The following is a 23,180-nucleotide window of genomic DNA, read 5'->3' as shown; positions in this document are numbered from 1 at the left end:
TTCTCGGTAATGCATTGTCCTTTCAAGAGTTTATTTTGTTGTCATTTGTCACCTTTTTACAGCAATGCCAAGGATATCCATTCCATACTGGAGGTGACGGTTTACGACGAAGACAAACACGGCAGTCCTGAATTCCTTGGCAAAGTTGAGATCCCGCTGTTAAGGGTAAGTTACCATTTTTCCTTGGCTCAATTTAACCCCCGAAAGTGCGCAGTCTATTAACTATTATACTGTACCACCAGAATTTTCAGGCATTTATTGGACAGGCAGTTTTTGGAAAGGCCAGAGAATTGGTATGGATCCCGGTGGAATTCTCCCTCTGCAACAAAATTGCAAAAACATTGGCTTAAAGGGAATTACAACATTGCAAACATCGAAAAACAAAACTACCAAATGTTTATGAAATACCTTACTAGGATGTTGGTAAATGACAGTCTAAAGCATCCTGTAAAATTATGGCACCTGGTGTGAAGTCATTTTCAAGAAAAGTGGTATTTTTGTATAAATTTCCAAGGGTGGTCGGCTGACCACCGTTGGAAAAACCTAACTATTTTCTAACTACAGCTCCAAATTTACCCTTTTTTTCAGCCCAAATTGTGTTTGCTATTGGTTACATGTTCATGAACGGGTGCAGGCCAGCTAGCCTGTTCCCTTACCTTACATATTTCCGGCATCTATAAATTGATCCATTTCATCTTTAGTGGAGTCAGGGAACCAGACTACTTGAACATTTTGGTTTTTCTTGGTTTTTCCAGCATTTTCGAACACAAAACTTCAAACATGTCAGTGTAACAATATTTGATCTATTATACTAACCCCTCAAATAGTCAGTTTCTGAAAAATACAGCAAAAGCCAATGATGTACATTCCCTTTAAACTTTGCCTTACCGTTTTGCAGTTGAGAAAGTTCCTGTTAACATTGAGACGTTGTGCCCTGCAACTTTTTCGATTTGTATGTTTCAGGTCAACCCAATTAATTAGTATTTTGCAGCATTTTCGCTAAATTTTAATCTTTTATTTTGGAATGAGGTATCTTCAACAGTTGGGAAACGAAACAAATGACGGTCTTTTATCTTCTAGGTTAAGAATGGGGAAAGGAAATACTACGCCTTGAAGGACAAGAAGATGAGGCGACGAGCAAAAGGAGCCATCTTACTGGAGATGGACTTTGTCTTCAACAGTGTGAGTAGCAGGGTCATAGCCATGGTGCTTGTGAAGTCCATCACATGTCATAAGACCATCACAAGTCATCACAAGTCCATCACAAGTCATCACAGGTCATAAGACCATCACAAGTCCATCACAAGTTATCACAAGTCAATCACAAGTCTATCATGGATCAATCACAAGTCATCACAGGTCATCATAAGTCCATCACAAGTTCATCATAAGTCCATCCCAAGTTCATCATAAGTCCATCACAAGTCATCAAAAGTCATCAAAGTCCATCACAAGTCCATCACAAGTCCATCACAAGTCCATCACAAGTCCATCAAAAGTCATCACAAGTTCATCATACGTCCATCACAAGTCCATCACAAGTCATCACAAGTCATCACAAGTCATCACAAGTCCATCACAAGTCCATCACAAGTCATCACAAGTCCTCCTAAGTCCATCACAAGTCCATCACAAGTCATCACATGTCATCATAAGTCATCACAAGTCCATCACAAGTGCATCACAAGTCATCATACGTCCATCACAAGTCCATCACAAGTCCATCACAAGTCCATCAAAAGTCATCACAAGTTCATCATAAGTCCATCACAAGTCATCACAAGTCATCAAAAGTCATCAAAAGTCATCACAAGTCCATCACAAGTCCATCACAAGTCATCAAAAGTCATCACAAGTCCATCACAAGTCCATCACAAGTCCATTTTGTATATTGGTGTGGAAAAATGAGGTCTTTTGAGAAAATTGTCATGTTGTTTCAAAAACGTTTGCCTGTTAGGAGAACCAAAAGAATTTTGCATAGCTGCCAACTAGTACGATTTTTTCGTAATTATTACGAATTGTTTGTTAAATAACGAAAATACGATTTGCCACTAAAAAATTACGAATTTCCCATTTTCTACCTAACGAAAAAAAAAAAATGTAAAGTATCGTTTTTGACCGAAAACTTCTGGCGAAATGTCGCAATAATGGATGGACTGGTGACAAGTCTAATAAGAATGCAGTCAAGCACCTGATAGACATCAATGCAGTGTGCGCAGTGGAGTACTTGAGGATCAGACTAAAAATATTTTTCAATGGTGTGTCATTTGTGTGCATCTCGTGGATGTGTGGTTGTGTACGTGTACTGTATGTGAGTACTTTTCAGTGACGATCGTGAGCACATTTAGTCGCTTATGAGTCACTGATGAGACCCATCAGTGCGAGATTTTAATCATGGAATTTAATAAGAGTATGGTTGGAATAATTGGTAATAGAGTTTGAGTTTGTCACAGCGGACAGAAAAGATAAATCAGCATGCGTTTGCAAGGTATGTTGGCGGGATATTTCTATTGCATACGGTGGCCATAGATCATTGTGTGTAAAAACATGATACGAACTCGAAACTCAACATCGATAGCATGCATGATTGCATCTCCAAAAAAATATGCGCACATGTTATTGATGTTATTATTTATTTGACTTCAACAAACAAATACAGACATTAAAACAAAATTAATTAAAAAAAAAAAAAAAAAAAAAAAATATTTTTTTTTTTTTTTTTTTAAATTATCTTTTGGCCTACAGTACATTATTATTCACAACAAGAAGGGTATGCACATGTATGTGTACATGTAAACCATGTACCTGTACTCGATGTTGGTAAAGCTTTTGATAAAACGAGAAGTTGAAAATGACCGCGCGGGTTGATTACTAATTGGGATTTTGAAATGTTGGCAGCTATGATTTTGGGGTTACAAAAAAAAATATACAAAAAGTTATCTTCAAAATTTGAAACGTTGAACATTAGAGCACTCGTTGCATTTGAACTCGAGGTATTGACATGTGTCGACATACATGTAGGCATGCAAGTTTTCTTCAGATCCACTGATTTCTTCGTTTTTTTACTTCTCGTGAATCCATTACAAATTGAAAAACACTGTACAAAGTCTTGTATTGTTTGAAATTTCTTCATTCTTTTTTCATTTTCATGGTATTATTTCTATATTCAGATCAAAGCGGCGGTCAGAACAGTCAACCCCAGGGAAGAAAAATACCTGGAACAGGACGCAAAGTTCAAAGTCTCGGTAAGTTGATCGAAACAAATATTCGCGCCAACACCCAAAAACCACCAAAATCTAACAACTGGAGTTAAAATTACATGAAGCAAAGCACACTTATGCCTATTAAGTGTAGAAAATATTTGTGGGGTTTGGCCTATAGTGGTAAGGGTTCGTGACTCATGATCGGAAGGTCGGGTTTGAATCCAGCTGCTGGCCATATGTTGTGTCCTTGGGCAAGCCACTTCACTCTACTTGCCCCCCTCCACCCAGGAGTATAAATGGTACCGGCATTAGCTGGGGAGTAACCTGTGAGGGACTAGCATCCCATCTAAGGGGGAGTAGAAATATTCTCAGTCTGCTGGCCATATGTTGTGTCCTTGGGCATGCCACTCTACCCTACTTGCCTCTCTCCACCCAGGAGTATAAATGGGTACCGGCATTAGCTAGGGAGTAACCTGCGATGGACGGGCATCCCATCCAGGGGGAACAGAAATATGCTCAGTCTCCTGGCCATACGTTGTGTCCTTGGGCAAGCCACTTTACCCTACTTGCCCCTCTCCACTCAGGAGTATAAATGGTACTGGCATTAGCTGGGGAGTACCCTGCGATGGACTGGCATCCCATCTAAGGCATGTAAGGGGGATAGAAATATTCTCAGCCTACTGGCCATATGTTGTGTCCTTGGGCAGGCCACTTCACCCTACTTGACTCTCTCCACCCAGGAGTATAAATGGGTACCGGCATTAGCTGGGGAGAAACCTGCGATGGACTAGCATCCCATCCAGGGGGAATAGAAATATTCTCCGTCTGCGGGCCATATGTTGTGTCCTTGGGCAAGCCACTTCACTCTACTTGCCCCTCTCCACCCAGGATATGTACACACTGCGACACTGTCGTTTGTGAGACTCAGAACTCTTGAAGCCCAGTTTACATTACAATATTTTTGACAAATCGGAAGCCTGCTAAAAACATTCTCAATAACTTGGTTAATAGAACACTCTACATTGTTCGTTAAGTCTCGGGTTGGGTCCCTTTCTGTGTTGACACGACAGTTGATTCCATGTTGAACTGGTTTATCCTGTCGTAGGTTCTACAGTATAACCTGTCCAGAGTGACCAGACTCATCGGTGTTATCCTCGACACGACCAAATTCATCAACAGCTGCTTTCAGTGGGAGAGCAAAGCACGCAGTACCATCGCGTTTGCCGTAAGTCAACTTTTCAGGGGTATTTATTTCTTTCTCGCAACAATGTTCTTAAAAACAAAATGATATAAAAGCAGTAATATGTTGGTGTATGTAATAGAACACGGCAAATATGTGAGCAGATTTGCTGATTAATTAGGCAAGAAACCGCCTCTTGACCTCTAAATTTGACCAATCAGCGGGTGCTTTCTAAATGGAGTCTTCGGTCATTCACCCGTTGCGCGTCATAGGGAATGGATACAAAAAAAGCTGTGTCACACGCTCTGTATCATGTTACGCGATAATGCGCCCGGCTATTGTTGTATTACAAAACACTGCATTCGAATTGACCCAGGATTTGGCAGGACTGAGGCAGTGGTCACCCCTCCAAGGACCACATTCAAGAAATAACGGATGATTTTGCAGGATTGAGGCTGTAGGCCATTTTTACACAGAGGCAGTTGGAGGATTTTGCAGGATTGAGGTTGCATCCCAGCAAAAATGCCTAGGGAGTTGAGGTTAATGTGATTATTATTTTTTCCCCTGATTTCAGTCCTATCTGATCATCGTCTGGAACTTTGAGTTATACATGGTTCCCGTCTCTATTCTTCTTCTCTTCGGTTGGAAGTACGTCGAGGTTTGCATCACCGAGAAATTCACAAAAGCAGTGGAGGAAGACGTGAGTCGCCGAATATTCAAAAATATTTGCTAATTCCATTGTGGGGAGGTATTTAAAAATGCTGTGGTCCAGTGGTTACGGTGTTCGACTTAAGTACGATGGTGGTGGGTTCGAACCCTGCCAGGAACAAGGTGTTTGTGCCCTTGGGCAAGACACTTCACTACAATTGCCTCTCTTCACCCAGGAGTATGAATGGGTACCTGTGAGGGTCGAGGACCGATTGAGCGCTGATATCGGCTGCCGTGTGGTCCCATGGCCTGATGAACGGGGTAATAATTTTTAAAGCACTTTGAGATTGTTGATACAATGGAAAGTGCTATATAAGCATTACAATTTATTTCATTAACCCTTACCCTACTAGACCCTCCAACGCATGCCAATATGTGCCTCAAGAAAATCTCCTATGTTTTTTGCATGGCCCTCCAATATCTGCCATGTCATTTCAAGGGTAACTGGACAGGCACTCCAATACATGCCACAGAGAACAATGAGAGTCCTCTGATAACAAAGTGAGTGCCCCCAGCTGGTCAGTATCAGGCACCCTCCAGGGCCTCCAACTCTTGCCAATTGGAGCCTTCACTGTTAAGACAAACTATCTGCCAATAAACTGCAGCTGGAGGGCATTGGCATAACCAACTGACATGCAGTAAACTACCCTCAGAGAGTAAGGGTTAATTAATTTTACCAGTGCTCTATTTTGGCCTTTATTTGTAGGTAAAAATAGAATAAAATTGTAAAAAAAAATTACATGTCAAAAACAATTTTTTGAATGATTTTTTTTCATATTTTTTTGCCCCTCCACTACCCAACCATCTCCACCGTCAAATCAACCCCTACTTTTGTTGAGAGGGGGCGAAAAAACCAATATCATTTAAACAATTTTTTTTGTTTTTTTCCCGGTATTTCTGAACAGTTAATTTCATGGACCAATATCAGAAGAGCCTTTGTGTAGGAATCCTGGATATATTTGTAGCGATAATATCTCTCATGCTTGTTTCAGGATTATGTTGAGAGCGAGGATGAAGAAGAGGCTGAGAAGGAGGAAAAGGTAAGGTCACATGACCTAAAAGTCACATGACTTAAAAGCTTTCATTTGATTGGTTGAGTTGTTGATTAGATTTTTGTTTTGTTTTGAGAATGCATCTTCAAAAGGAATGAGTTTTGACGTAATCTTCGATCGTTTTCAGCATGGAGGTTCAAAGTACATGTACACTTAGATGTTTACTGTTAAAATCTACGCTTATATTTTTTGTTGGTTGTTTCTGGAATGTATTTCTGCATTGAACATAAAATATTAAAAATATAGGATTTCCCGGCCAATTTCCTAAAATGTTCATTCACTTCTGAATATCAGTCATTCATTTTTGTCTGAAGTTGAGAATTGCTCTGAACACGTGTTTCATTTTCGCTACCAGAGCATTCGATTCCATTTCAGTTCAATCAATTAAGTGATTGAGCAGCCCCTTTCGTTTAATCTCATTCAGATTTGTTTACAAGACTTCTTTTTCGCTTTTAGGAGGCGATTTTAAACACTCACCGTTCTATTTCACTGTTAGTTTAATGCCATCGACACCAGATACAATTAAGGGTTTCTTTTTCATTAACCGTCAATCAAATTAGCTGTACCTGAAATCAATTTAGAAAAGATGTGCTTGCGTAAATGAATGCACAGGTAACGTAGTTGGCCATCTGTTTCTCAAAACCGATCGGAATGCACGGACAATGGAAACGATTGAACCTTTGTTGAATTGAAATGGGATTAAAGACGTGCATTCAAATTCGGGCGAAAACGAATTCCCGATTATCAGAAGTGAATGAACATTTTAGGAAATTGGCTGGGAAAACCTATATTGAAAGATCCAGAGTTCAAGTCAGTGTAGAAAAATCTTTTGAATTATTGTAATTATTCTTTTGTACGTCTGTTAAAAAGTTCCATCTGTGATTTGTCTTTTTCTTTTGTTTGTCTCAAAAAAATGTGAATTTAAAACAGAAGAAACGCAAGGTAAGCAGCCAGCTTAGCAGCCAGCTTACTGCATTTTTTAAGTCCTGTTTCATACTAGTTGTCTTCATGCGCTTTACACTTTCTCTTAACTGCGATTTTTCTTTTTGGAGATAAAAGTCCTCTCGTTGACTGACGTTCTATTGCAAGACTTTTTCCATTGTCTTCGTTGCATTGCATTTTGAATCAATGCTGTGTAATGTTGTAGATGATCATTTCGTCATGCTGTACATTAGATTCAGTGTGTGCTCACGTTCATCGATATCACAAAGTCGATGTTTAAACTCATAGAATCAATAGGGACCAGGGAATTTTGGTCAGGGCACCATCTAATTTGCATATATGATGTCACTCTATATAATTTGCATATATGATGTAGCCCCCATTTTATCTCCACCACAAACGCACTTCCCCCCACAAAAAAAAAGAAAAAGAAATTGACAATTACACGTAAGTTTGCCAAATTTGAAATTAAAAATTGTTTTGTTCACAACTTCGTTGAGTATTGCTTGTGTTCCTTACCATTATTGTGGAAATATGTTGAGCCTATAGTTACCATGGCAATCATAAGACTAATCATTTTTGTGACGCATGGCAAAATGAAACGATTTCACAGTCACCCTTTGATTGTGTCTTAACTCTGATTAGAATATTGCAACATTGCACTTGCACCCCTACCAACTTAGAATGGACCCTTCCTACTTGTCAATCAAACTCTACAAACAGTGCATATTGACCAATAAGAACACAACTTGTTATCAGGTGACCATAATAGCTCAGTCAAACAAATTGAAAATGGGCGGAGCATAAAGTGTGGCCAAAGCTGAAAAGGTCCGTTACAATTACAAGATTTTTACTCAATAACGCAGTATCCACTCTTCTCAATTCGGTGTGATGTCCGATTATCATTAGTCAGTATTTTATTCTGTAGATGCAATCACAAAGTCTTCATGTACATCATGTATCATACACACATTGCATTAGTGTCGACATCAACGTTGGATAGAATGAACAAATGTCACCCCCACTGTCATTCGTGATCATTTGCTCAATCATTCATTGTATAGTGCTGTGCTTCTAAAGCCTAACCACCTAAACCTTTCAAAATCCTACATCATACAACATTCTACAACATCCTGCAACATCTTTCAACATCCTACAAATTTGAACAACATCCTGAAGTGTCCCACATCTATTTTGTAACATCCTACAACTTCCTACAATTCCATCAACATCATACATCCTGCAATTTCCTACAAATTCCTACGACGTCCTGCAACATCCTACAAAGCCTTACAACATCCTGCAACATCCTACAAAGCCTTACAACATCCTGCAACATCCTACAAAGCCTTACAACATCCTGCAACATCCTACAAAGCCTTACAACATCCTGCAACATCCTACAAAGCCTTACAACATCCTGCAACATCCTACAAAGCCTTACAACATCCTGCAACATCCTACAAAGCCTTACAACATCCTGCAACATCCTACAAAGCCTTGCAACATCCTACAAAGCCTTACAACATCCTGCAACAAACATCCTGCAACACTTACCCACATCGTGCAACATGTCCCACAACAGCCTGCAACATCCTACAACATCCTACAAATTACTACATCATACAATATCCTGCAAAACCCAATGAGTGTCACATTTCATTTTCTGAGTCACACTATTTCAAAAAAAAATTTTAAACATTTAGTTTTTGAGCAAATTTACTTCAAATTAAATACGGAAGAGGATCACATGGTGCATTTAGCACTGAACTGACAAATTGGGCATAGATAATCATAAAGTTTGTTTAATTAGAGCAGGCTTATTAAAAATTTGCTTCAAAAGCTGAATTCAATTATGAAAGAAAAATTATCCAAATTTGACAACTTCTGAATCTGTGTCTAACCATTGAACAGTTTTCTACTCTTCATATTTCTTTTAAAGTTTTGGTTCTGTCTACAAATTATCACTAATTAATGTACAGCATGAAAAATGATTTATCAACACTTAAAAATAACCACATATGGAAAATACCCAACAAATCTAATGTTTGTTGAACTCTTTGAAACGTGTTTTCTATTTTTGAGTTTTTGCCTTTAGGCAAGATCCTCTGTTTGATTGGCTTGTTTGTTGGTGGTGGTATTGATTAATTTACTCCAGTCAGGTTCTGGGTGGACAGCTACCGTATGAGCAAGTTCGATCAAGGACCAATGGTTAACTAGTGTTTGGTTGGTGGCGTACCTTTGATGATGACTCTAATTGAACTATTGTCATGCAGACAACCGTCAGAAAATGGCGGTCGCACAAATAATCAACACTCGTTGTTTCTGTGGGGCCGTATCATAAGTCCGACGCCTCATAAGTCCGATGTCTCATAAGTCCGAAATTTTGGACTTATGAGGCATCAGACTTTAATGAGGCATAAAATTTAGTTATCCTACCTCATAGGTCCGACGCCTCATAAGTCCGGCGTCGAAAAAAGAAGCCTTTAATTTGTCAGGCTTGCGAGGCGTCGGAGCTATGAGGCGTTAGACTTATGAGGCGTCGGACTTATGAGGCGTCGGACCTATGAGGCATTGGACTTATGAAATTTCGGACTTATGAGTCATCAGACTTATGCGGCATAAAATTTATTTTTACCCGCCTCGTAGGTCCGACGCCTCATACATGTAAGTCCGGCGTTGAAAAAATAAAGCCTTTAATTTGTCAGGCTTACGAGGCGTCGGAGCTATGAGGCGTTAGACTTATGAGGCGTCGGACCTATGAGGTGTCGGACTTATGAGTGGACTCCGTTTCTATATATATTCAACACAAATAGTAGCGATTTTGTAATTAGAACATGTTACAAAATCCCCATTATTATTGTACAATGGTGCTGGCAAAAGTGACATGATCGTAAAAAACATGGAAAACCTATGCAATGAAAGTGAAATTTAGCGCCCACAGTATCGTTTTCACCATGTTTGTTGATAGTTGGTCCCCTCAGCTATGCTATGGAAATTGCTATTGATAACCAGCTATAAATCGTAGCGCGACAAGCCAGGGTAGGCTGGTCCTGAATAGTCGGCTAGACTAGTCCAACCATCGGCGACTAGCGTGCGTTCCATCAGAGTTAGTCATACTATGGTTAACTGTGGTCCGTGATTGAACTTGCCTTTTACTGCATGCATTAATTGTAGGAATTTTCTTAAATGAAGGATCTTTAAAATATTTAAATCAATCCATTTTCAGAAATCAGCATTTTGCACAGATGTTATGAGCACGTGATTTTAAGGGAAAGAAACACGTCTGAAATTGCACAAGAAAAAGATTTTTGCATTAAAGGGTTGTTTATTCAATTACAGAGAACAACTCGGTGAAAATACTTGAAATCTGAATATCTGTTTGTTCGTTTGTTTGTTTGTAATTGGTCTTTATTGATATTAATTCTGTGCTTTGGTTGGTTCTTGTCTTCGTTGCGTTGTTGTTTACACGTGTGTGAGCAACTTTAATTAATTCAGCACTTTTTACGGACTAAATTTTCAAGTTTTTCACTATTTTAAACAAAATCATATCAACATTAAAACCTTTTTTTATTAAACAGACCACGAACAGTTTCATGATATTTGCAACTGCACTCATTTTCATAGCACCCATTAAAATTTATTTTTTAGGTTAAAATTCATCGTCGTCGAAATTTGTGTGGACTATTTCTGAAATGGGCTTAGCATAGTGGAACTTTTGATCTTTACACATTGGTATGTGGAGATTATTGGAGATGAAAGCCAAAAAAAAGCAGTCAAAATTTAGAGTTTTTCAGGTAGTTTGGGACATAGGATAATGCAAAGTTTTTTTGCTCATTCTAACAATGTAGTCAGTAAAACGGTATGTTTCAGCTCAAAATCTGAACTTCCGGTAATTTCAATGATTGAGTACTTTTAAAAACCCAGTTGAAAGTTTAAAAGATGCAAGCTTTTAGCAAAAAAGTAGCTATTAAAGGGAATGTACAACATTTGCTTTTGTTGCAATTTTCAGAAATAAATGGATTTGGAAGATTGGTATATTGTAGCAAATATCGTTAAACTGATTTGTTTCACGTTTTGGGCTAAAAGCAATCATGTTCTAGAAGTCTGGTTCCCTGACCCCACTTGAGATGAAACGGAGCAATTTATAGATTTGGGGGAATTTTAAGGTCAGAGCCTCTAGCAGGCTTCTACCCCTTCAGAGGTGTCTAATCGGTTGAAAAGAAAATTAAGGAGCAGTTTCTGAAAAAAAGCCAGATTTTTCCAACGTTGGTCCGTCGACCAGCGTTGGAAAAATAAGATTTTTCTTGAAAATGTCAGTACACCAGGAGCCACGATTTTACAGAATGCTTTAGACTGTCATTCCTTAACCATCCAGTAGGGTATTTCAGGATAATTTGATCATTTCGTTTTTCGATGTTTGCAAATGTTGTATCTTCCCTTTTAACATAATATTTTGTTCAATGCTTTTAATTCTCTTCGCCTGTTATAGAGGAAAAGACCCAAGTTGTAGATACATGTATCATCTAAACAAATCTTGCCATTGTGTGACCATTATCAAGCACTCACCATTGATGGAAAAGAAAACAATTTAATAAAAAACCTGTTTTTTTGCATGGTTTTTCATGATCGTTTTTCCGTGATGTGATTATGAAACCTGTATGTTTCCATTTCTCATCACGCACGCTTGGATATACTTTGGGACTGGTAACCGTCTACAAGCAAACATGATATTGTTTTTAAAGATATCTTCCCCTCGCTTACCCTACAAGTAAACCAAAAGCTGACCGCTGTTTTCCTCAATGCTTCCCTCCCGTTATTTCTAACTTCTCCTGGGTGGATACTTCTACCAGAAGGGTGCTTTGGTTTTTGGGATGCTTTTTTTTTTTCATTCTAAATTTACCTTTAAAAAGTGTCTTTTGTTACCATGTCCGACTGCTTTAATCTTGGACAGGAAAATATACACAATGTTAGTAAAAATTGGGTCGGCTAGTGCACTTCCCCTTCAAAAAGTGCCTGTTTGGAACGGGCAAATTGCTAGGCCCCAGGTAGACCCGCGAACACGATAAGCCTGTATAACAGCATGCCGTATCTACACCTCACTGTTGCGCGATCGTCCCCATCAAAAAAATTATCGATGCCCACCTCTTCATTGCGCAATCTTCCCCCTTGAAGAAATGGTCCACCAGAAGAAATGGTGGAGCCCATACAGCCAACCACCATTTCCACGCGTGGGACCCGTGGCGCGGTAGAAAATGTGCAGCAGTGCCTGTGCGGTCTGTATACGTTTGCATGGTCTAGGCCTCTGGTATTGCTGTGTTTTTGCAGCTTTTTCGAGAACCGCTCATCCAAACTACTTCAAACTTGGCACTGCACATTCTCGGGTCCCGAGCAATACACCGGCCGATTGTCTAGTTCTGGAGATAATCGAAGTACAGACAGACAGACACACACACACAGATTCCTGGAATTATAGTTAGATGTTTACATAGGCTGCAATTTTTCATGTACATTGCGAGGAAATAGTGGCTATCCCCCCACCCCAACCCACCACTACCCACCACACCCCCACCCCCACCCAACCACTACCCACCCCCACCCGACCACTACCCACCCCAACCCCGGCCCCACCCGACAACTACCCACCCCAACCCGACCACTACCTATCCCAACCCCACCCCCACCGGACCACCACCCCAACCCCACCCGACCACTACCCACCCCAACCCCACCCCTACCCGACAGTGCACTACCCACCCCAACTCCACCCCCACCTGACCACTACCCACCCCAACCCCACCCCCACCTGAACCACAAATTTTCTGCTTGAATGGAAACTGGAACAACGTTCATCTTTTAGAAAAGCTATCCAACGATCTTGCCCAAACTTCTGTTGCTTGTTGGTGCAGTGCTGAGTACACATAGTAGCTGGGTGATCGGGCGCAGTGCCTAGCCATACTCATACATTTGTCATAGAATCACTGATGATGAACTCTCATACTGTTTGGTATACATTCTATGTTTTCTTTATGAGCTGATCCCCTTTTAACTGTTGTTTATATTGCACCTCAACAAACCTGAAATAATTTTGAGAAAATACATTGAAGGACATATAGTGGTGTTCCCTAAACGTGGCGCACTTTGACAGTTCTCCCGACTTTTCCTCATGCAGTGTTGCCAAACCTCTGCATAGAAAACTTCAAATTCATTCAGTTAAATACTGGTACTATAGCCTTAATAATGCCTGCTGTTGAACCTTTGCGAACAATTTCAGTGTCATGAAATTATATCCGAAATTCAAAAACAGTGGCATCCGAAAATTGGACACAAATTCGGCCGAGTGTTCCCTAACGTGGCGCACTTGAACAAATCTCGGAAAATCCCACATTAACGTCTAAGAATTTCTTGAAAGTTGATAAATTCTGATAGATCATTATTATCTTCACTCACATACGCAACAACCAGTTTGTCAGCAAAGTATTTTCGTATTTTGGGGCGAATTTTAAAAGGGGTTCATTGTGCACTTCGAAAAACAAATCTAAGAATCACGCCAAAATAGAATTTTCTCTGGAATATTGTAGCAGGTATGTAAACTGAAGATTTATGAACGGGAATGTTCAATGTTTAGAGCTTGATGAAATTTCACTCACTGTGAAATTTGAAGTAACAAGTTTGCTCTAACAAGGCACTGGAGGCGAAAAATCAAAGTACGCCATGTTGGGGCCGCGCCACGTAAGGGTAAATCAACAATATCAGGTCTCCATTTGCAATTTTTGTTTTCATTAATGCACTGGATTGGATTCGAACCTGGGTCACCTGAGGTGGAGGCACAAAATTGATTTCAATCATTCTGCAACAATTACAGTAGAGTCTAATGAATGAAAGGTTTGCGGAAACACCATGTGCGAATAATTTCACAACTAAGAGAATGGTTCTGAAAAGAACCAGAGGTATAAACTCAACGTTCGGGTCTGACCATCTTCAGAAGAACCTGGTTTTCCACAAACCAATTTTTGAAATTTGATTTCCTCCACCAATGACAAAAACAGACCAGCACAGTCTTTGCCGCATCAGAATAACTTGACTACGGCTTTTAGTAACACACGTGCCTATGGAAGCCACGTCCCCTAGACTAAGAGCTAGCCGTACGTTCAATTTTGATAAAATGAAATTGTGTTTTTGTTTTTGTAGGAGGGCGCCACCAAGAGTTCATTTAAGGAGAAGCTTCATACGATAGAGAAGGTTTGTCAGACGATACAGAACACGCTGGACGACGTGGCGTGCCTTGGAGAAAGGGTCAAAAAGTGAGTTGCACCAAGCAATAACACGCAAGATCTTGATCATTTCTTATGCCAAAACAAGCTCAGAAAGATTCCCATATCTGGCCATCACTAATTTCTTCCTTCAGTGACCTATGAGCCATCAGAAAGTGATACTTAAAAAGTCAAAGTTAGCAGGGAAAATAGTGAAGTAAAGGTAAAGGTAAAGGGGACGAACCTGTATTCACAGGAACGGAGTGCCCATCTCTCTTTCATTAGCGATTGGGCCAGACTCATATGCTGCTGCTGTGGGGGATCGCCACACCTCCTCCAAAGCGAGTCTGTTACCTTCCCAGCATTGAATAATGCCGGTACCCATTTAACACCTGGGTTGAGAGGAGTAATTGAGGTAAAGTGCCTTACTCAAGGGCACAACACGCATGGCCACGGCGGGGCTCGAACCCACAACCTCTCGATCACGAATCCTGTGCTCCACCGCTAGACCACACGTGTATTTACTGAGAAAACACTTAGAAATTTTCAGGCCAGTCTCATAGGATTTGTGCACAGGGTGACAAGTGACGGCCAGATATGGGAATCTTTCCACAAGCTCCATCTCGGGGCAGGAATACGGTACTTACAAGGCGCCCTCTGTTGTCCATTGAATGATTCCACGTAGCCACACTGTATCGACATGACACAAAACTGGTACTACTATGGCCAAGTTCGGGCAAGGACCATTAGTCTACTAGTGGTTTATTTGTGACGTACCTTACGCCTGCGCACTAATAGCAACGTGCGAACGTCTCTAGTCGAGTCAAACGCTGGTCAAAATGTCATCGTAAAACTTCTGGATCCTGGCTCTCTGCTAGCGTTACGAATGCGCGCGGCTATTGGTTACCAGCAAAGCAACCAACCCCAGTAGGCTGGTTTCAAATAGTCGACTAGCGTAGTCAACCACCGTCAACTAGACAGAGTTCGGTCAAACGTTAGTTAACCATTGGTCAACTATAGTCCTTGCGCGAACTTGGCCCATGCTGCACTTGTCCATCAGTGGGTAGTAGTGACCTACAACCTTCCTGGTCAAGGGCAAGCAGCACTCAGTTGGTGACAGCTGCACAGCATCTGCAACCTGCTTAAGCCAGGTAAGCCGGGACGACCACGAGGCCTGGTCCAGGTGACAGGCCGTTGCCCAAGGTGCAACTGGACAGCAACATCAAGGGCAAGACGAGCAGGGACACATTAGCTGGGAAATAATTTGTCTTGAATGCAGTTTTCATTTGTTGTTCTTTCCAGTACTTTCAACTACACCGTGCCCTGGTTGTCCTATCTGGCTTGCATCGCCCTCCTAATCATTGCCATCATCCTGTACCTAATACCGCTGAGATTACTGCTACTAGCCTGGGGTAAGTTGCTTCATTCCAACATCATAGTCAAGACCATCACAAGTCGGTTACAACATAATCACAAGTCAAGTCACAAGGAACAGGGGATGAACAATATTACAAAGGAATGTCTTTGTCACAGTTCATTGGGATTGGAGGACTTGTGATGACTTGTGATTGCCTTGTGATTGCCTTGTGATGGACTTGTGATTGCCTTGTGATGGACTTGTGATGGACATGTGATGGACTTGTGATGGACTTGTGATGGACATGTGATGGACTTGTGATGGACTTGTGATTGCCTTGTGATGGACTTGTGATGGACTTGTGACGGACTTGTGACGGACTTGTGACGGACTTGTGACGGACTTGTGACGGACTTGTGACGGACATGTGATGGACATGTAATGGACTTGTGATGGACTTGTGATGGACTTGTGATGGACTTGTGATGGACTTGTGTTGGACATGTGATAGACTTGTGATGGACTTGTGATGGACTTGTGATCGACTTGTGTTGGACATGTGATAGACTTGTGATGGACTTGTGATGGACTTGTGATGGACTTGTGATGGACATGTGATGGACTTGTGATCGACTTGTGTTGGACATGTGTTGGACTTGTGATGGACTTGTGACGGACTTGTGACTGACTTGTGATTGCCTTGTGACGGACTTGTGACGGACTTGTGACGGACTTGTGACGGACTTGTGACGGACATGTGACGGACATGTGATGGACTTGTGATGGACTTGTGATGGACTTGTGATGGACATGTGATCGACTTGTGATGGACTTGTGACGGACTCATTTGAAAGCTTGTGAGTTGACTTGGGACTGGAGAACTTGTGATTGCCTTGTGATTGCCTTGTGATTGCTTTGTAATGGACTAATGATGGACTTGTGATGGACTTGTGATGACTTGTGATTGACTTGTGATGACTTGTGATGACTTGTGATTGCCTTATGATTGACTTGTGACGGACTTGTGATGGACTTGTGATGGACATGTGATGGACTTGTGATGGACTTGTGATGACTTGTGATTGACTTGTGATGGACTTGTGATGACTTGTGATGACTTGTGATTGACTTGTGATGGACTTTTGACGGACTTGTGATGGACTTGTGATGGACATGTGATGGACTTGTGATGGACATGTGATGGACATGTGATGGAATTGTGTTGGACATGTAATGGACTTGTGGTGGACTTGTGATGGACTTGTGTTGGACATGTGATGGACTTGTGATGGACTTGTGACGGACTTGTGACGGACTTGTGATGGACTTGTGATGGACTTGTGATGGACATGTGATAGACTTGTGATGGACATGTGATGGACTTGTGATAGACTTGTGACAGACTTGTGACAGACTTGTGATGGACTTGTGATGGACATGTGATGGACTTGTGATGGACTTGTGATGGACTTTTGACGGACTTGTGATGGATTTGTGATGGACATGTGATGGACTTGTGATGGACATGTGATGGACATGTGATGGAATTGTGTTGGACATGTAATGGACTTGTGGTGGACTTGTGATGGACTTGTGTTGGACATGTGATGGACTTGTGATGGACTTGTGATGGACTTGTGATGGACTTGTGATGGACATGTGATGGACTTGTGACGGACTTGTGACTGACTTGTGATGGATATGTGATGGACTTGTGATGGACATGTGATGGACTTGTGACGGACTTGTGATTGCCTTGTGATGGGTTTGTGATGGACTTGTGATGGACGTGACTACATCACTGACTTTTTCTTGTTCTTTCTGAGGTCGGATGGAGTTGGGATTGGGTTGGGGCCATATTTTCCCAGGGTAACTATATTTCGGTCTTTTTTCCTCGCAGGTATCAACAAGTTCACCAAGAAGCTTCGGAAGCCTCACGCGATCCCCAACAATGAACTCATGGACTTCCTATCAAGAATACCCTCAGACAACCAACTCGTAAGTCTTCCGGCATCTTCAAAATCTCCTCACTTGAGCTCAAATAACGAGGAAAAAAAAGTTGATCAACATGCAAAAAAAAGTTAGCGAATTCATGGAGCAGAAAATATTGCTTGTGCAAATTTATATGCAAATTAGCTGGTAACCGGTGACAAGCAATATAATTGTGTGAGATTTTGACTGGTATCCTGTTTCTGCTAAGCAAATACTTTGTGTGCTTAGCCGCTCCGTGAAACTTGGTAGAGACAAAGAGGCCTCTTTTTTTGCTGGGATTAGTAAAACGTCCATTAATTTTGTCACAAAAAGTTTCTAAGAGTGAATCTAGATCCACGCCAATTGTGCAGTTTAGAAACAAGGGAATAGGTGTGCGTTTGGCCGGCTTTAAACAAGTACGCTTAAAATGGGCTTGGGGCCTGGACGTATTCAATAAAAAAGGAAACCCAACTTTGAAGAACCAGTATAGACAGACTAAATGTTTACTGGCTATAAAACTGGTATCATCTGAAAGCGTAATCTCTATGCTTTTCAATGATACCTTGTTTACATTTCCAGGGTCATGCATCACTGAGCGCCACTGTCATGAGATTTTGAAGCAAAATTGCAGTTGGTTCACTTTCATGTCAAACACAATAGGCATGGTGTGCATGAGAATAAGTATCCAAGAAGAAGACACGAGTGCATAAAAAGAAACCCCAAAACAAGTCGGGTTGGTTTCAAAACTGGATTTTATTGTTTGTCATGAATTTCTCGTTTTGACCAAGCCACGTTCAAAACAAAGTGCCATTTTCCCGAGGATTAACATTCAAGCCATTTCACAGACATTTTCGTAACAGTAGGCACACCGTGCCATGTGTTTTTTTTTTATGAAAGTGAACCATCTGCATCTTTGCATCCAGTTTTCAAGACAATAGTGCTCAGTGATGCATGACTCAGAAAACCTAAACACGGTATCATTGAAAAGCATAGAGATTACGCTTTCAGATGATACCAGTTTTATAGCCAGTAAACATATCGTCCGTCCATACTCATTCTTTGAAGTTGGGTTTCCTTTTTTTGAAACCCCCTGTATACTTCCAACGATTTCTTTCAACACTTATACTTCGTTTTGTGCAACACCCCTCTAGCTATATGTTATGGTATGTGCCTCACGTGAGTAGTACTTACTATCTCCTTATATGGAGATTGGTGGGTGCCATGGCACCTACTGCGTTATGTGGCGCAGAACGCAGCGGTACCGGTGTAGTGTGAATTTGGGACTCTATGAAGTTCAGACTTATTGGTAGTATTGCGCATGCCTTTTATATTAGGATAGAGACTGGTCACATGTGTTGATTCAACCAATAAAAGAGTTAAAGGGAGCAGATTTCATAGGAGTTCAACTTTCATGTGAAACCGGAAAGCACATAATTATTCCCATTCATAAATACCTTTTTAATCAAAGAGTAAACAAAAAAGCCCCCCCCCAAAAAAAAAAATTCCAACAATTTTGTTCGACAATTTACTTCATGTTTTTAAACGCCCCTCTAATTAGGTTATGGTATAACTATCGCGAGTAATTGCAAACAACTCCTTATATGGAAATTGGCGAGAGTGTGGCGTGTACTGCGGGATGTGGCGCAGAATGCAGCTGTGTTGTATTGTGTATTTAGGACTATGAAATACGGACTCTTCGGTAGTATTTGGCATGCCTAAGTGAAGATTGTGAACATCAACAAATAAAAGGGTAAAACGGACCAGATTTCATAAGAGTCCAAATTTTATGTGACACCGGAAAATTGTTTAAGACCAGCCAGCCATGTCTTTATCATCTTTTTAAGACCGGCCACGTGACAGGCTCTCGACCAATGGGAATGGCCCAACTGTCTTTAAGTATTTATGAATTCCCATTAAAACCTTTTTCCTTTTACATTTTTTACTTCGCAGAAACATTACCAGGAGTTGAGACCGGAGAATTTACGGCCAGACTCCCCGAAGAAGAAAAGATAACATCTCATCGTCTCCGATCACGCGACTGCAGCTGGTAGCGTGCCACTACTACAACACAACGGAACCAATTCATTGGTACCCGGCAAGTTGGTTTCCGGAGTACGATGGAGAGTATTCGCCGTTAAGTTGAGAAATCCAAAATGGAGATTTTTGTAAATAAACCAAATTTTTGTATAGATTTTGCTGCTGTTGTATGGCCTTTCCGTAAACAATTTTGTTACTATGGCAACACTGTTGCCTTTTCAGATTTGAAATATTTCACTTTTCTGTGAACGGTTATTTCTATTCCATTATATCCCTGATAAATTATTCAATTTGAATATCAATAAATATGTCAGATTAGTTTTGAAACTTTCCTTCCAATAAATTTGTTTTGATTCTACTATCTATGTCGGTAATTGCAATATTAAAGTAATCATGTAGTTTAGGACACCTTCCAATTTTTGTTTTACAAGTTCCGTTAGAAAACGACTTTTGCAAATGACAGTCAATTCCAAATGGACTTTTGCAGTATCTAGCAATCTTTTTTGTTTAACTCATGTTTTTTGTTATTTTGATAAGTACTTTTGAAGGAAATGTCTTACCTTTTTTGGCACTCGGAGACATTGTCCCCGTGTTGGTAATTTTTTTTTTGGGGGGGGGGTCATGCAGGTTGTCTTTGTCACTGTTTAACCCTGTAATTTTCCTCATAAATCAAAACCCTGCCCTCTTTCCACAAAATTAAGCTTGCAGATTTTCAATTGGTATCTGAGTGAACTATTCCGATGATTCCAAACACATAAAGTGACTTTTCCTGCTTGTATCATTACCAAATGTTAAGGTATTAAGTCCCAAAACATAAAAGTGTTTTTTGTTCTCTTATATGGAACGGGGTCCTAAACCCCACGATAGCATATTCCAGACATTAATACTATGTATTTGACCGCTATAATTGACCTCTGACCTTACAGGTCAAGGGTCATGTCATAATTCTAATCATTAAAATATTCAATATTTTTTTATATTTTATCAATATGATAGTTATTTATAGTGAAAGAAATGGTGTGCACCGTTTAATATTTAAATTTAATCAAAGTCGATGAATTGGGCACAAAGTTTCTTTGAACTTCTCCAAATTATATTCATCCGAATAATGTGCCTGCGCATTTAACAAGAATATTGCAAAAAAAAAAGTCAGAAACCACGATTTGAATCAGTTTTCATGAATGAAATGAAGTGAACGTCTGTGCAGTAATAAAGCCAATTACTGCAAACGAGTCAAAAAAATATTAACCAGTTTGCGTCGGAGGACGTGATAACACGCACTGGCTGTTTTTATACACAGGCACGGCTGACGGGTTAAGACATCAACATTGCCTCGACTCGCCTCTGGGTGACGTCTAAACATGCTAATCCCTCGTGCCTTTTGTACACACACACAAAAGTCTGTGAAGTCTGGAGGCAGACCGTGTCTTGATCTTGAATTGGCCGTCGCGCACGGCCTATTGTACAATTTACGCTCCAGTGCAAACCCCGGAGTATTGAAACATATGAGGTTTCGGCAAGAAATATCGTACAAATACTGTTGAAATGTCTCTTGCGAATCACCATTGTGGCGTTTGGCTGTATATCAGAAGTTGGCTGGAAAATTTTGCCTTTTGCAAAAATCACAATTTTCAGCAAAAATAATCCCGGCGCGAAGTGGTTAAAAGTGAGAACATCAATCAATATTTGAGAGCTAAATCATAGTAAATGTCTTCTTTTTTTTCCTAAGATTTAAAATTATTTCTACTATTTTTCCTGTTAATCAGTACTTGTGCCTGAATATATATTTGTGAACTGTTTAAGGTGGTTGTAAATATTTCAGTTTAATACAAAGTCGTTGATAAAATGGCATTTCGTAATGCAGGTCTACCGCCGAACATACGGACATCGTTACAGTCACTCTTGTAGACCCAGGACATTTTGGGACTTTTTTATGGTCCAGATTTCAGATTCAGATTTTCCGGAGAAATAAACCTTCAAAAAAATCTCAACGCATGAATTACAAAGCTTTAGAAATGGAAATTTTACAACTTTGGATCAAAGGGAGGCAAAGTTTGACAAGCCTGCGCATGCAGTGGACAGAACGTATTATCAAAATCCTTGTCTAAAAAAATAAAAATGCAAGATGATCCGATGTGTACAGTGTGTATACATTTCCGAGAAACTATTTCATGTATTTGTATATCTGTTGTTTGTAAATAGTTTTCGTGCACATATTTCCATTGAATAACGTTCCGAATGTGAATAACGAGCATGTTTTCAAGTTGAACACATTTCGGTGTAATTCTCCGCCTTTTTGTAAATAATGAACCTAAGAAAACGATTTCTCGAAACTTGAATTCTTTGTACTATTTGAAATGAACTGTTGGAATATTTTGCAATTGTTGGAATATTTTGCAATTTACTGTAGTAACCAAAGACCAATTATTCAAATGGATATTATAGTAGACTAAGGATAACCTTGTTTTATAAAAGAGTGTTTAGTGAACAGGGTATGTCTGTTAAATTTCTTCTGTGATTTTCTTTTCAGAGGTATTTTTGTTTTGTTTATTTGAAATGGAGAGATATTTAGTGGATTTTTTTCTATACAGAGTGTGTCAAAAAAAGTGCAACATTCAGAAAACAAAAATTAAAACTGTTTAATGTTCTTTTTCTTCACTGAAATTATATATTACATTAAAGCCTGACTATTTCTCAATCCACTCCTTTTGTCCCCATTCTATTTGCGTCCCTAGATCCAGAAAAACAATCAATGGAATGAAAAGGGTGTACATTTGACTTGGGCCACTCTCACCTGTGATGTCACCAACTTCATTGCCTAGTCAATGCTTAACCCAGATTCAGCAAGTCCAGGTGAGAGTGGCCCAAGTAAAATTTACACCCTTTCACTTAACTGATTGTATTTCTGGATCTAGGGACCTAAATGGAATGAGGTAAGAAGGAGTGGATGGAGAAATAGTCAGGCTTTAATGTAATATATAATTTCCTTGAAGGAAAAAAATGTTAACAGTTTTAATTATTGGCTTTCTGAATGTTGCACTTCTTTTGCGCACTCTGTACTACGTAGTTGATGTTTTGCAGTTGCGCTTCAGTTTCTGTTACAGGTTCGACTTCATGGGTTTTGCCTTCATGAAATTGTTTTAGTAAAGGGCAAGACCAATATTACAAAAAATATTTCGGACACTCTTTTACTGAAAAGATGTCGTTATAGAGCTCGCTCAATGACGGCCATCTCTGTAGGAGAACTGCAACTGCGTATTTTACACAATCTAGCACGCATTGCGCAGTGTTGAAAATGTTCCAAACACGCGTGCTTGTTGCTCGAAATGTGTTATAAATATGACGCAGCCGAAGCGTGTTATGCAAGTTGACGCTCAAAATGCCGATGCACGTAGATGGTCTGTTAGGAAATGACGTCATTTGAACGAGACCTATTGTCTTCTACGAAAAAGGTATAAGCTTTAATAGTAGTTGAAA

The 23,180-nt window shown here is 40.1% G+C and overlaps 1 protein-coding gene across 5 annotated transcripts in view; it reads left to right on the top strand.

The window, feature by feature from the left end:
- The window catches only part of LOC119739821 (multiple C2 and transmembrane domain-containing protein 1-like), a 94,296-nt gene extending 74,266 nt beyond the window's left edge, over nt 1-20,030 (top strand). For 4 of the 5 annotated variants that reach the window (XM_038214910.1, XM_038214919.1, XM_038214935.1 and 1 more), the window contains 11 exons: nt 63-165; nt 1,081-1,182; nt 3,171-3,245; nt 4,309-4,428; nt 4,958-5,083; nt 6,084-6,131; nt 7,074-7,085; nt 14,277-14,389; nt 15,641-15,750; nt 17,596-17,693; nt 19,617-20,030. In XM_038214910.1, the coding sequence (XP_038070838.1) occupies nt 63-165; nt 1,081-1,182; nt 3,171-3,245; nt 4,309-4,428; nt 4,958-5,083; nt 6,084-6,131; nt 7,074-7,085; nt 14,277-14,389; nt 15,641-15,750; nt 17,596-17,693; nt 19,617-19,679 (970 nt within the window). In that variant the 3' untranslated portion in view covers nt 19,680-20,030. The remainder of the gene's footprint in view (nt 1-62; nt 166-1,080; nt 1,183-3,170; nt 3,246-4,308; nt 4,429-4,957; nt 5,084-6,083; nt 6,132-7,073; nt 7,086-14,276; nt 14,390-15,640; nt 15,751-17,595; nt 17,694-19,616) is intronic. The other variant, XM_038214927.1, reaches the window with a different exon arrangement.
- Nucleotides 20,031-23,180: the final 3,150 nt, after the last annotated feature.

This window comes from Patiria miniata, unplaced genomic scaffold (genome assembly GCF_015706575.1).
Source record: "Patiria miniata isolate m_02_andy unplaced genomic scaffold, ASM1570657v1 HiC_scaffold_10, whole genome shotgun sequence".
In the NCBI taxonomy this organism is placed as follows: domain Eukaryota; kingdom Metazoa; phylum Echinodermata; class Asteroidea; order Valvatida; family Asterinidae; genus Patiria; species Patiria miniata.
This window is presented reverse-complemented; position numbering and strand designations above follow the sequence as displayed.